A 14,556-nucleotide genomic window follows, 5' to 3' on the forward strand; every position below is an offset into this window, starting at 1 on the left:
ATTATAAATTATTTTTGATAATTTATAAATTATTTTTTATTATAAAAATTGCAAAAATTATTTTTGATTATAAAATTTTTTGCCCTTACATACGTATTATAAATCAAACCATCCATAACTTAAAAATGATTTATATTTACAAAAATTATATAATTGATTATTATTTATTATTATAAATTATTATTATATATATTTAATTATTATTATATATAAAAATTATATTTGTTTCAATTATATTGTGTGTTGTGCGTGAGTGTTGTGTTGAAGGTGTGTGTGGGTCAGAGTGTGAGTTGGTTTGGTTTGTATGAAAAACATGTTTTTGCATTTCAACAGTAAAACGTTCTTTGAAATCACGTTTTTTGAAAAAAAATAAATTTTACTTAAAAGTGTAGTTTGTAATCACACTTTCTTAATTAAAAGCGTAGTTTGTAACCACGTTTTTACTATTTCACAAATTTTTCACGGGAGGATCCTAGAAATATTGAAAGCGTGATTTGTAATAGCATTTTAACTTAGTTTGAAAATTCCGTCCAAACTAAACTTAATTTAAGAATTAAATTACTAATTTGACTTGATTTAGGAAAAGCCTCCACCAAATTCCAGGCCTCCACTAGGCCATCTTCTTGGGTTGGATAACGTCATTATTTTGGTAATAACTTGCTCAATTTTTCTTTTTTTATTTTTAACTTTATTTTTTTAAAGAAAAAATATCAGTACAAGTTACTGTATCACTCTTTTTGGTTTTTTTCATAATCTTGCTACATGTCCTAATTGAGTTCCTTCAATATCACCCCATATTGATGAAAAAAATAAAATTTGTGAGAAAGAAGATTGTAGGTGTATCTTCATGAAATGCTTAGCCACATCATTGGGGGATGCTTTGGTTTTGATGAACTTGTTTCAGAAAAAATTAGAAGTTACTTTAGTAAAAGAAGTAAGAAAATAAAAAATACTTATCATTTTTATATTATTTTATCTTTTGAGAAGTCAAAAATAATTATTAAAAATAAAAAATATTTTTTTAATATTTATTTTTTTCAAATTAATTTCTATCTTGAATTTTTTTTTTCTGCCGCATGTTTTGGCTTCTTTTGCAACAGTAATGTTTTAGTCATCACATGATACTAGTGGGTGTTTAGCAGTCTATTTTAGTTTTTGATTATTTTAGAGGGTTAAAATTTTTATATTTAGAAATATAGTTAGATTTTTTTTGTAATTGATATGATATTTGTGGGAAAAAAAGTGAAGTGATTATAGATTTGATGTGACATTTTATCTTATTAGCTATTTTAATCTATTTTGTATTTTAATACTATTTTAACCAAAAAAGCCAAAAAAGCTCCTTTCCAAACTCCCCATATGAATGGAGATTTTCATTGGAATCCCTTTGGGTGTATACTATATGTTCTTCGTTAAATTTTTTTTATACATATTACATATTTTCATTGGAATTCCTTTGGGTGAATACTATATGTTCTTTGTTAAATTTTTTTTTTATACATATTACATATTTTTATGATAAATGTTATATAATTTTATAATAAATTTATGATAATTTATAATTCAAAAATAAAATTATAATACATATTTTTAAATCACAAAATATATAATACACTACTATCTTTTTTAGATTCATATATATATATATATATATTTTAGATTCATAATATAATAAATGATCAAAGTAAAACACTAGTATTCAGCACATCATTTTATATAAAGATTCTTAATAAATTTCATTTCTCATTTTGCATTTTTCCATATCATAAAATCTTTGAATCCAATTCATCACAAACTTGAAATGCAAATTCCTAAAAACAAAAGAAAGTCCATGAAAACTAATAAAGACTTATAAATCAAACAAACATAAGTCTCCCAACTCACCCACTCATCAAAGGCTACGAATGAGCATCCCTTCAAAAGTAATCCCTGGTCCAAAAGCCAAAGCAAGTCCCCACTCTTCTCCACCCTCTTTTTTCCTCAACTCCTCTCTTACATACTCCATAACATAAAATATAGTATTACTACTAACATTCCCAAAATCCATCAATGCCCTCCTACTACACTCTAGCTTCTCACTCCTCAACTTCAAAGTACTCTCTAACCGGTTCAGTATAGCCGGTCCACCCGGGTGAACAGCCCAAAACAACTCATTAAAATCACTCAAACCCAAACCACCTTTTTCCACTACGATCTTTTTGCAGAACTCTTCAATGTTGTCTTCAATCTTCTGAGGAAGTTCTCTCCCTAGCTTGAAGTTTATGCCCTCCTCCGAAAGTCGACCGTCGATCACGTTGTGGGTCCCCGGCAAGAACTGCTGAACTGCGTAGTTTAGCTCCATGAAGGGGGATTCTGTGCCGAGGAATGGGTCGGCGCCGACGATTGCAGCGGCGGCTCCGTCGCCAAAAAGGGCGGCGCCGACCAGATCATAGGGGCGGGCCTTGTTGGGGGGTCGGAATCCGAGGATTGTGGTTTCCGAGGTTGTTATGAGGACTCTGCTTCCTGGGTTGTTTTCGGCGATGTCTTTAGCGACACGAAGGCCAGTGACGCCGCCGTAACAGCCTAAGAAGTAGAGCATTACGCGGCCTACGTCGGTTCTCAGGCCGAGTTGGGTGGCAAGGTAGAGGTCACCACCTGGAAGGGTTCATGCACAGGAATATTGTAAGATGACAGTTGCAAAATGTTTGGTATTGAGTCTTAAAAATTGTTTTTTGAATTTGCAATTTGCATTATTTTTTTTTTTTTGGTTTTTAGTGAATTTTTTTAATATATGATTAATTTTTTTTTTAATTTTATAGATCCACTTAATTTAAATATATTTAAAAATTAAATTATTTATAACTTTTTTTTTCAATAATTTAATAACTATAAAAAAATATTATTTTTTTTTGTACTTAGTGAAAATTTAATTTTTTTAAATAAATTTTATACTTTTTAAATTTATTTAAATTAAGTAGATCTAAAAAGTAAGTTCACTAAAAATAAAACAATCGAATTGAAAATTCAAAAAAACCAAACAGAGTGTTGTGTTTGAGGAAGCTAATTAGAAATATTTTTTTTCAATGAATCTAGTTGAAACACATGGATAATACCTTGTGCCATGATTTTATTTTATTATTTTTGTGTTTTTAATGCGAGTACAAATGCGAAATGTCTATCAATTTCCAATGGTTAGAGTTGAGTTGCTTTATTTTTTTTTGAAAAAATTAATTTTATTTTTTTGTCTCTTTTTGTTCATCTATTATTTCATTTCTAGACACAACTAAGTGAATTACATATGTATTTATTAATATAAGTCTATCGACTTGTATTTAGGTATGAAATGAGATTATGTGTAATTATTTTTTGATTAACAAGCAAAATTACATTTTTCAAATTATAAGTCACAATGATAGATTTTTAGTTTCATATAGTAATATGCACATAAAATTTATATATATATGGGTGCAATGGGACTTATCATTTTAAAATAAAATATCTATTTAGACCTCGTTTGAGAATATACTATTTTAATAATTTTTTGACTTTTTATGAAAAGATATGCAAAAAAATAGAGAGAGTGACGTGACAACTTATAATAATCTTTTGACTAAAATGTATAGTTGACAAATGAGACCTTAAATGACATTTAATTACAAAATATTATTATCATAACAGTCTAAAAGCAAATTCTATATAAAAATTCTATATAAATAGCAAATTTTCAATTTAAAATGAAATGATCATAAAAGCCATATCAGATTATATGTGAATTCTGAATAAATTTTTTTGTTTGTATATCATTAGCCTTTGTTTTATTATAGTTGTGTTTGGCATTTAAGAATGGTGTGTTGGGATTGTTCACTTTAGTTATGATGCTCGTTGCACTTTCTTTTATTGTTGTAAGTTTTACTTGTATTTTACCTTCTTCATCAATAAAGTTTCCTTTTTGCTGATTAAAAAAATAAATAAATTTAAGAATGATATGTTACAATGTCTAATCAGATTAGATTGTATTCTACCAAAGATTCTACCGAATTTGATCAGAATCCAATTCGTTGACAGGCCTACCTGGTAATCGGATTTCGCTCGAAGAAACATAAACAATGTGGGTGATATCTTGTGCTGGTCTTCCCCACTCTTTGATACATGCAAGGCTTGCTTCCATGGCCATTTCTAGGACAGCAGGGTTGGCTATTTCAAGCCTTTGTTGGATGGTTGGTGAGCCTTCTGTTGCCAGTTCTGGGTATTTGTTTAAGATCTCCTTGGACATCACTGTGTATCTAGTCTTCACAGTAGTTGTTTTACCTAGCAAAAAAATAGAGAAAGATATGAAGAGCCTACAAGTAGGTTCAACCAAAAATGACTTCTAACACACATCACACCATAAAATATGCTTTAGGGACCAATTTCTCTTGTCTTCACAAAATAAAAATTTTGTTGCAAAGAACATTTTGGGACCAATTTATGTCATCCCGAGGGTTGTCGCCAATAGATCGTTTTGAAAAATAAAAAACAACTTTTAACGACAAAATTTTGAAAATGTTGCTATTTTTTAGGAACAAAATAATTTAGTGTCAAAAATATTTATTTTCTAAGATAAAAATTATAGTCCCAAAAGAATAGTAATTCATTACTAAATATTCAATTTCGTAATTAAAAATACAACAATAACACTTTTAGCAACCAAAATATTTCATCCCTAAAACCTAATTTTGTCTCTAAATTTTTATCTCTAAAACTCTCATATTTGAATAATGGATTTGAGTATGGATTTAAAAGAATAAAGGAAAAATATTTCTAAATTTCTATTCAAATTCATGATGCAAATATAGCTTTGGGGAAGGAGCATTGATAGAAGGAGGATTAATTTTGACTTACACAGGCGTTCCAACTTCTCCTTAATGGACAAGTCTTCACATTTTGTGTCACGAATGTATCCTTCTACTAAACAATCCTGAGGAATGAGTTGGCTAGGGAATGCTTTCCCCATTGCAAGAATAGTTGCCTTCCCCGGCGTTGGAACACGCTTACACCTTGCCGGAGAAGGACACTCCAGCTTGGAAGCACCATTAGTACCATTAGTTTTAGACATGGCTTGGCTTAATTAAGAAAATGAAGCCTTGAAATAATGGTGAAAACAAACTTGATGATGATGTAGTGCTGTGTGATGATGATGAAGCTTGATGAGTATAAATGGGAGAAGAAACTTCTTGTTGGAGACAATTTGGTGCCAAGGATGGTTAGCATGAGTTGTGGGAAAAGGCTTAGTTTATTACTTCTTGTTTTGTTTTTGGGTTCTTGGTGTTGGAAGTGTGATCACAACACTCTTTCCATTTCTTTGACATAGTTTCTTGTTGTGAGACATAAAGCTCCTCTAAATAGTTGGTAAATAACATAGCAGTGGTTGTGAGAAAAAGTAATGACAAAAAAATAATAAATATTATACATTAAAATCATAATTTTTTATTAATATGTAATAATTTTTAAAAATTACCACTGAATAGTGAATGGTAATTTTCCCTAAATAGTTTATCTCGTTTTGGAGTCATTTGGCATACGCTAAAATAATAAAAAAGTTAGAAAGTCTCTAAAAAAATTAAAAATTTATAAGAAGATTTAAGGGTTGGTTTGGGATGTTCTAAAAAAATATACTTTTTGACTTATTGACTTATATGGGTTGAGCTTGAGTTGAGTTTGCCAACCCAAGTCCTTCAATTATGGAAGAGTCAGAATTGCAACTCAGTGTATGGACTTCATCAATAAAACTATTAATCTGGAATGTAAAGGAAGGCTATATCCTGTTATGGTGTGTGAAGAGCAACCAGTTAGCATATTTGATAATGGAAGTAGTCTCCTTCCAATCGAATAACACTTCCCCAAATGTTGCCAATCTTACTAAAAGTGTTTCTATTCCACATACTTAGAGGAACCCCATGGCATCTGAGCCACGGGCACCTCTCTTGTTCTGCACAAGCTCCTGGTTCCCACTCTTTAACAAACTCACACCAATCCCTACACCATTCTTTGACTAGTGATAGTTTTGCATCCTTAGCTTCTTTGGATTTAAATTTGACCACCACGTCTCTGCCTCCTCCACGCCTGACCATTACATCCTCAATTCCTTTCTCCTTAAAGATCTTCTCAATGCCATGTACAGAGTACTCGTCTTTGAATCTCAAGATCACACTCTCATGTAGCCAACCATGACCGGCTTCATCCACCATGATAGTACTTTCAACTTTCCCCGCAGATCCTCTAGCGTTTGTTTTTAGTATTTCAGCATATGACCTCTGTAAACCATGCTGATAGTGTCCTTTTCTTCCACCTGCTTCATTGATGCCTTTGCTCCCTTTAGTCTGGTTTCTATTCTGTGCTCCTTCCTTAAATCTATCGTTCTCTGCCATTTTGACTTGAATCTCCCTGTCCTCTACCCATAGACCATTAGCTTTAGAAACTGCAACCCTTGCTGCAACTGAGCAGTCGAACCTGACAAAGCCAAACTTGGTATTTGTGAACTTTCTCCTCTTCTGTGGGATAAATACATCTTTCACTGTTCCAAACTTTGTAAACAATTTGAACAATGTTTTTGGGTCCATACTGGAAGGCAAATTATCCACAAACACTGAAAACAATTCAATCCTTGGCTCCTTGCTCCATGTTCCTTTCCCTCTTCTCTGCTTCACGACTGGAATCCACCCTCCTTGCTCCATGTATAGTGCTCCGTGTGACTTGAACTTAGCATATATATTGTGTGCATTGAGGTGGTGCTGGTAGATGATTTGGTGTGCATTGAGGTGCCATCCTAGTTGGGATCTTCGTGTTTCACTGTGATGCCTTTTGCACCATCCTCTTTATTGTTGTTTGTTCCCATACTTTGTATGTTTTTTCATCAATAAAACTTTCTTTGCTAATAAAAAAAAAAAATGGGTTGAGTTTGGGTTGGGTTTGATGTGATGTGTTAGAGAGGTGATGTAATTTAAATAAGATAATGTGACTTAAATAGAATAGTGACTTTTTGACTTTTTGTATTATTTAGTTTATGCCAAACCAATCCTAAATATTTCTTCACATCCCCATTAGTTTCTACATATTTTAATAATTAAAGAGAGTGAGGGTTGGGCATGAGAGAGACAGAGTGAAATTAGAGTGGGCACGAGAAAAAAGATTGAAATATTGGGGACGGACACGAGAGAGAGAGAGAGAGAGAGAGAGAGAGAGAGAGAGAGAGGGCGCAAAAGTGGAAAATTAAGGGATTAAGGCCAAGTTTGGCTACTCAAAATAAGTATGCATTTTTTATCTTTTTATCATCACATTACATCTCTACTTTTCTGCACATCTTTTTGTAAAAAGACAAAAAGTGTACTTGTTTAGGTCATCCCAAACAATCCCTAAGTTTTTGTGATGGTTTGAAAGGCCTTCACAAATTAACAAAAATGCAAAAAAATAAAACTTTTGCAACGATTTTGGGTTATCCGTCTCTAATATTTAGTATTTATTCGGTGCCTTTTTTGGTGACAATCACTTGTCGTCGCCAAAAAAAATAAAGATTTTGCCATGGTTTTTTTACCATCACAAATGCCTATTTTTTGAGACGATTTTTGAACCGTCACAAAAAATCCCGTGTCTAAAGCCCCATTTTGCAGTAGTGAGCCCTTAAACTTAACGTTTGAAGAGAAACTTAGTATAATCAACTCAACATATGTAAGTTTTATTTTTTACTTTTAGGCCCTGTTTGTTTTTAGTAGAATGGAAGGAATTGATAGTGAAGGGATTAAGTAAAATTGTGTTTGTTTTGATGATAGTTGTTGGTGTAGGGATTGTTAAATTATTTTTATATAAAATAATAAAAAAATACAAAAATACAAAAACATTAAACATTAATATTCAAAAAAAATAAAATGCCTAACATGTAAAAAATAAAAAAATTTCAAAAAAAAATAAAACAATGATTTTTACTTAACAAAAATATAAAAAATTAAACATTAATGTTCAAAAAAAAAAAAGCCAACATGTAAAAAATAATAAATAAATAAATAAATAGTCTGGCGGACTAAAATTTTAATATCACCTCCACCTCCACCCCCTCCATCCCAATCCCCCTTCCAAGGTCTATCTTAATACTAAGGGATTAGGAGTCCCCTCCCCATCTCTCATGACATATAGTGAGTCCCACCTCACTATCAATTCCAATCCCTCTGTATAACTTCAAACAAATGGGAGTTAGTATACATCAAAATGCATATACAAATACCAAAAAAATAAAATAAAACAAGTGAAATTGTAGAGACTTTCTTATTTTACACATCATTTCTCCTGGTCAGCTCAACCACGTGTGGCCTAAAGCAAAAAAATTAAAATCTGGTTGTTTATTTTGTTTTGTTCCTTTTTTGTCTTGGGGTCAATAACATATGAATTACACTTATGAAAGAATACAAGTTTGATAAAAGAATTGGACCTCTTTTTGAACAATTTTTTTATTAAATTTAAATTTTATGCAGCGTTGGGTGAATGATTGGAGATGCTCGAATCCAATTCATTTATTATTTTATATTATCATGTTGTGTTCATGCGTTGTATTATTAAATTTAGTGTTATTAATATCTACTGAATGAAAAATTATTCAGAAGAATATTTGATTAAATTTTATATTCTTAATTTATGAGTCTCAGAGAGCAAGGAATAGACTTTTCATGGTACACAAATGATAGGGATACTAATCACTAATTTTTTTTTGTTTTACCAATTATACATATGAATGTAGTCTCACATAAGTATAGAGCCCATGTATAAAGTTGATAGAAAATTTAATAATCTTATTTTAGTTTGAAAAAGCTACCGTCTTTGTTTATTTATTTATTTTATTTTACTTATAAGATTTCAACTCCAAATTGAGGCTTTTTGTTATCAACAATGATTCATCCCACTAAAAACATCACCACTAATAGCACTAATGCATTAAAAAAGTAAAAAAAAAAAAAAAAACACAACTCCAAGACCAAAACATCACATCAATAATGGCGGGACCCACTGCCACCTAATTAGTGGGAGCACTAATTAGTGCTCCCAAGCATTTTTCTTTTGTTATACTAAGGCCTACAGCGGCTGCATCATTTGCAGGCTCCTTGAGCCGGCCCTGCCATTTCCATTCCATGCATACACTTAATAAAAAATATTTTTTTTTAATAATTTTTCCCTTAAACAAAATTACTAATATAAACATTAACATACACATTCAACTTGAAATTCATGTTTTCTCAATACACATCTTCTATAGAAAAAAAAAAATCTTGATACACATCCATTATGAGAAAAACTCTAAACCCTACTTATATTATTACCTTTAAAAATATATTTTTTCCTCATTCGACCTATTGTCATCTTCCAAAGGTTCTCATCTTTTCAATCTATTTTCACTTTAAGGAGTTGTTTGGGGTGTTCTAAATAAGTACACTTTTTGACTTTTTATAAAATATGCGTTAGGTATGGGTTGGGTTTGAAGTGATGTGATAGAGAAGTAATGTGACTTAAATAAGATGATGTGATTTAAATAGGATAGTGACTTTTTAACTTTTTGACTTTTTTAAAAGATGACATACTGTTGGAAAAAATGGTGTTTTATATGGCTTATTTTAGGCCAACTTTAAGGCCAAAATTAAGTGGGCCCCAAACGTCTTTTGGGGTGGGTCCGAAGAGGTGATGTGTTCATTGTCGCGTGGCAAGTCACACGGTGAAGACGGAACGTCAAAACCATTTATGAGTGAATGAAAAGTTGACGTCGTTTTCAGATTTAACATTAATTTTTTAGATAAAATTCATTTAAATTTTTTCAATAAAAATTATTGTGGAAATTTAATTTAAATATAATTTTATTTTTTTGGTTTCCTAAAGTGATTTTCTAAAATAGATTAAACTATTCAAATAGTTTAATACATTTATTCCAAACAGTTTTACAACTTTCCACTTTGGCTTTATTGTTTAACTATTCAAATAGTTTAAATGTAGCATTCCAACAGTTTTGAAACTGTTACAACCAACGGATTCTTTTTTCAAATGATTTGAAAATTTGGTCTTAGCAACGGTCAGTAGTGGTTGCACCTGTTCAAGTTATTGTGCACCTTTCTACTTCTATTTGATACCTGTTCGGGTCAAATGTTTGCCTATAAAATCAAGAACCGTGCTAAAGGCCTCGAAATTGAAGGTGCGTATTTGCCTCGAAAAGTTGTTTTGTCTGTTTTTTTATTTTATTTTTATGTTGGTTTGGTTTTTTTTTTGGTTTTTTTTTTTTTTTTGGAAAGGTTTTTATGTGTATCTTAAAACCTAAACCCTAATAAAAAAGTAAATAAATCAACACAGTCCAACAAATAAAATAAAATAAAACAAAACCAACATAGCCCAACAAATAGAAAAAAAAAAAAAACAATTGGGTTAGATTGATTGGGTGATAAAATTGACTGATCAGTTAGATTGCTAGTTAAAATTTGTTAATTTCATATAATTTTGTACGAGTCCTTACTATATTTTTACTTCAAATAAGAAAGACCCAGAAGAAATAAAAACCTAAACCTTAAATCCTAAACTCTAAACCCACCCCTACACATAACCATCCTTTAAAAATAAATAAATAAATAAATAAAATTACAGCAGCCCAATAAATAAATAAAAACAACCAAACTAACACAACCCAACAAATAAATAAATAAATAAAAAAAACAACAACAACAACAAAATCAACACAGTTTGAAAAAAAAAAAAAGAAGAAGAGAAGAGCGGTTCGAGCCACATTCGAGGCCTCAATCTTTTTCCTAAAATCAATTTTCAGCAGTCCAGATAGTCCGAAAAAATCAGTCTACAAAAAATACCTTTTGCTGTCCAATTCACTTCTAGAGCATATATTCTTCATATTAGATTTAAAATAAATTAAAGAGAGTATAGAACACTGGTTTGGTTCGCCGAAGGTCATTGTATCCTAGGAGATAGATGCCACTCAACCGTAAGCACCGTAGTGGGGCGAATCTGTCTTAAGGACAGAGTGTCACACACTCGACTTAGTCTTTTATTTTTAAATTCGGTTCGATAAATAAATTCGGTATGTTATTTATTTATTTTATTTGAATTAGTTTCAATTTATTTTATTTACACAAAAAATTGTTCCAACACAAACAAGGCCTTAATTTACGTTGTCACCTTCCGAAAGTGCTCATCTTTTCCAATCTATTATCAAACGCTCACGTTACTTTAGAATGGGTTCTTACTCCTCATTCAAATCTCACCATCATTATTTATGGAAGATTTGTATGATGAAAGCTTCGATTTTGAGAAGGATGTCATCATTTATGACAAAAATATCAACGAAAACGTGAGATTGAATATTAAAATCAAACCTTTTTTTTTTAGTACCATTGGGTAAAAGTAAAAAATTACTATTCGGCAACCAAGTTCAAAACTAAATTTTCTTTTTCAGAAATCAAGTTTTGAAGAATTTCTTTTTCAGCAACCAAGTTACGAAAAATGTATTTTTTTTTTTTTGAGGAAAATATTTTTTTTGACTATCAAGTTCCAAACGATTTTTTATTTCTGATACACTACTTCCGAACTCTTTCTATAATTTTTATTCTAAATTTCAGAACTCATCTGTTATTATTGTTTTGAGTATTGTCAACCTAATTTATTTTATTTATTTTCTTTTTATTATTAGGTTTTCTGTTGTTTGAGTCTTATCTATTGAAAATAGTTGTTCAACTTTCTTCAATGGAGATTTAAGTTTAGGCTTGTGTACATAGATTTGGGTATGTTTTGAATAGTGTGTACACTTTTTACTAGTTAGGGTATATTTGTAAAAAAAAAGTGTGGAGTGAGCATATATTACATATTTATTATTTTTTAAGTGTATGAACTGCATGTCATAATTTAATTGATAAAAATTCAAAAATAAATTAAAAAAATTATATTTACAATAAAATATAAATACATTTCATTTTATAAGTTTTGTAGTTATAATTAACCATATGATAGTAGTAAATTACATTTGTTAATATACTAATTTTTTCTTAGTTTGTAAAATCTAAAAATTTGTTCATTCAGAATTGAAAATTGTCATATGCCATAACTCTTGCGTGAAAATGAATTAGGATTAGACTTGTGATGTTGGACTAAACATTAGAAGTAACCTAGAAGTTAGTCGACTCAATATTTATACAAATGTGACATTCACTTAATCATTAAAAATTGTCTTCATCATTAAAAACTGTCTTTATCGGTTTGTGACCGATATGAGCCAGTTTGAGAATTCCAATATTGGATTAAATATTAAAAATGAGCCTAAAAAAAACCTAATTTAAGTCGATTTTTTTTTTCTTCTTTCTAACAATCCTTGATTTAAGCCTATAATGCATCATATTTTAATAACTCAATATCATTAAAAAAAATAATCGGAATATTTACGATGATTTTATCAATCAATAAAACATATTTATAAATATTTAGAGAATTACATTTGAGCAAATTCTAACATAAAATTTTTACTTTAAAACTTTAAGAACTACACATTTTCTTTAACTCTATCACTAATGCAACTAAACAAATTTCAATCGTTATTATATGGAGACATATGTGTGATAAGAATTTGTAGTACACAATTTTGAAAGGTAGGGTAAATTACACTTACCTCCCCTAAGGCTTCTAACAATTTTAAGGACCACTCCTGTAGTTTCAATAATTATACTAACTTCCCTTACTTTTGAAATTATTATCAAGATTTCCTCAATCCGGAAGTTAGCACAAAGGACTTTACTTGAGTGTGCAAAAGGACCATATTACCCTTTGGTCTGAGCACTAAACCACAAGGGCGGTCCTTGTAACTGTTAGAAACCTCAGGAGATGTAAGTATAATTTACTCCTCTCATCTTTTTTATATAAAATTTGACTTTAAACGACTAAAATCTTAGTAACCAAAACATTGTTATTTACTTTAGGCCACTAATATATTTAGTAGCTAAAACTCTTTTCTGCGACTAAATGATTAGTCATTAAAAATAATGTGGCCAAAAATATGATATTTAATTTTATTTCAAACCTTTTGGCGACTAAAAACTTGGTCGGTGATGTAGTACATTTGGCGACTAAAATTTTAGTCGCCAATGATCTTTCCTGACAATTCTTCCCTGACTAATTCTGCGACCAAATATTTTTGTCGCTAAAAGCCTTCAACCACTAAATAGTGACTTTTGGCAACTAAAAATTTAGTCACAAAAAGTGAAAATTCTTGTACTGTATATTTCTGCCTCTGCTTAATTCAAAATTTTTTAGTACTAATTATTTCTCAAAATAAGTAATTTTCATAAAGAAAATTCAAAATAGCTATATGTATTTTTAAGATAATCTTTTTAATTAAAAATAGGTATTTTCAAAATTTTATAAAAACTCTATTTTATCCAAATAGGTATTTTTCATACCCCCCCCCCCCCCCAAAAAAAAAAAATTAAATACCTATATGTATTTCTAAATTTTTATTCAAACTCTAATTTCTCAAAATAGGTATTTTCATTTAAAAAAAAATCAACTACCCATATGTGTTTTTAATATATTTTTATTAAAAATATGCATCTTTTCAAATTTTTATTCAAATTCAAAATAGGTATTTTTTGACATAAATTTTTTATTACTAATTATTTCTATGCATATCAAATATAAATTGGTGGTCTTTTTCAAAAAAATCGACTTCTTTTGTATTTTGTTTTGTAATTTTCAAACAAATGATTCTATTTAATTTAGTATAAGTTTTGATGGTGATCAATCTGTTGGCTCTTAATGTATTATTCTAATGTGTGGTTAAATGAAAGAAACAAACGTGAAATATTACAATAAAAATTTTAAAGAATTAAAAATTGGTTCAAGTAAAGTATAATTTTAAATTTAGATGTAATAAACGACAAATTGTTTTAATAGTTAATATTCTGGAAAAAAAAATGATCTTTCATTCCGTATCAACTAATTTTCATTTGTTGTAACAAGATTATATTTTTTCTTTTATTTTTAAACTTTGTTAATAACTTTAGAGAATATTAAGTGGCATTTTTTTTTATATTACATATCAATTGAAAATTTAAGGACTCAAATATAAAAATTAAAATTTGAAAATAATATAGGATTTTGAAATAACATGCTACTTAACAATGACAGAGAAAAAAATGACAAAGAAAATTAAGGAGAGAAGGGTAGAGCAAATAAAAAGTATATGACACTACTGTTGGTTGTAGCAGCAACCATGAATAAAAGAAAGAAGTGAAGAAATAGAGAGAAGAATGAAAGAAATAAAAAGAATAGAATACAAAAAGAGACAATGGAAATTAATTAAAGAGAAATGGATAGATGGTTTAGAGAGAGTAAGTGGAGAAGAATAAGAAAAACGAGAGGAATGAGAAGAAAAAAAATTGAAGAAAGAAGATGGAAAAAAAAGAAGAAAGAAAAAGAAGAAAATAGATAAAAAATAATATACTCACAGTAGAGAGAGTATCAATTTAGTGAGAAGAAGAAGAAGATAATGTAGGCTAAGGTCCATGTAGTTGCGCCCATAAG

General features: G+C 29.7%; 1 protein-coding gene across 1 annotated transcript; it reads right to left on the bottom strand.

The window, feature by feature from the left end:
* Positions 1-1,891: 1,891 nt before the first annotated feature.
* LOC114317048 (type III polyketide synthase A) lies at positions 1,892-5,074 on the bottom strand. Its single transcript, XM_028263739.2, has 3 exons — positions 4,861-5,074; positions 4,051-4,287; positions 1,892-2,634 (listed from the first exon to the last, which is right to left on the bottom strand). Exons 1-3 carry the CDS (start codon positions 5,072-5,074, stop codon positions 1,892-1,894), a joined length of 1,194 nt encoding a protein of 397 aa, XP_028119540.2.
* Between the last annotated feature and the right edge of the window lie 9,482 nt (positions 5,075-14,556).

Source organism: Camellia sinensis, chromosome 2 (assembly GCF_055761805.1).
Source record: "Camellia sinensis isolate YWXY chromosome 2, ASM5576180v1, whole genome shotgun sequence".
In the NCBI taxonomy this organism is placed as follows: domain Eukaryota; kingdom Viridiplantae; phylum Streptophyta; class Magnoliopsida; order Ericales; family Theaceae; genus Camellia; species Camellia sinensis.

What these genes read in the sequence shown, in the direction of transcription:
- LOC114317048 (XM_028263739.2), bottom strand. Translation starts at nt 5,074, where the DNA reads ATGTCTAAAACTAATGGTACTAATGGTGCTTCCAAGCTGGAGTGTCCT. An exon ending in GGAGAAGTTGGAACGCCTGT is followed by an intron (nt 4,288 to 4,860) that starts GTAAGTCAAAAT and finishes TTTTTTTGCTAG; the next exon opens with GTAAAACAACTACTGTGAAG. An exon ending in GAGCGAAATCCGATTACCAG is followed by an intron (nt 2,635 to 4,050) that starts GTAGGCCTGTCA and finishes GAACCCTTCCAG; the next exon opens with GTGGTGACCTCTACCTTGCC.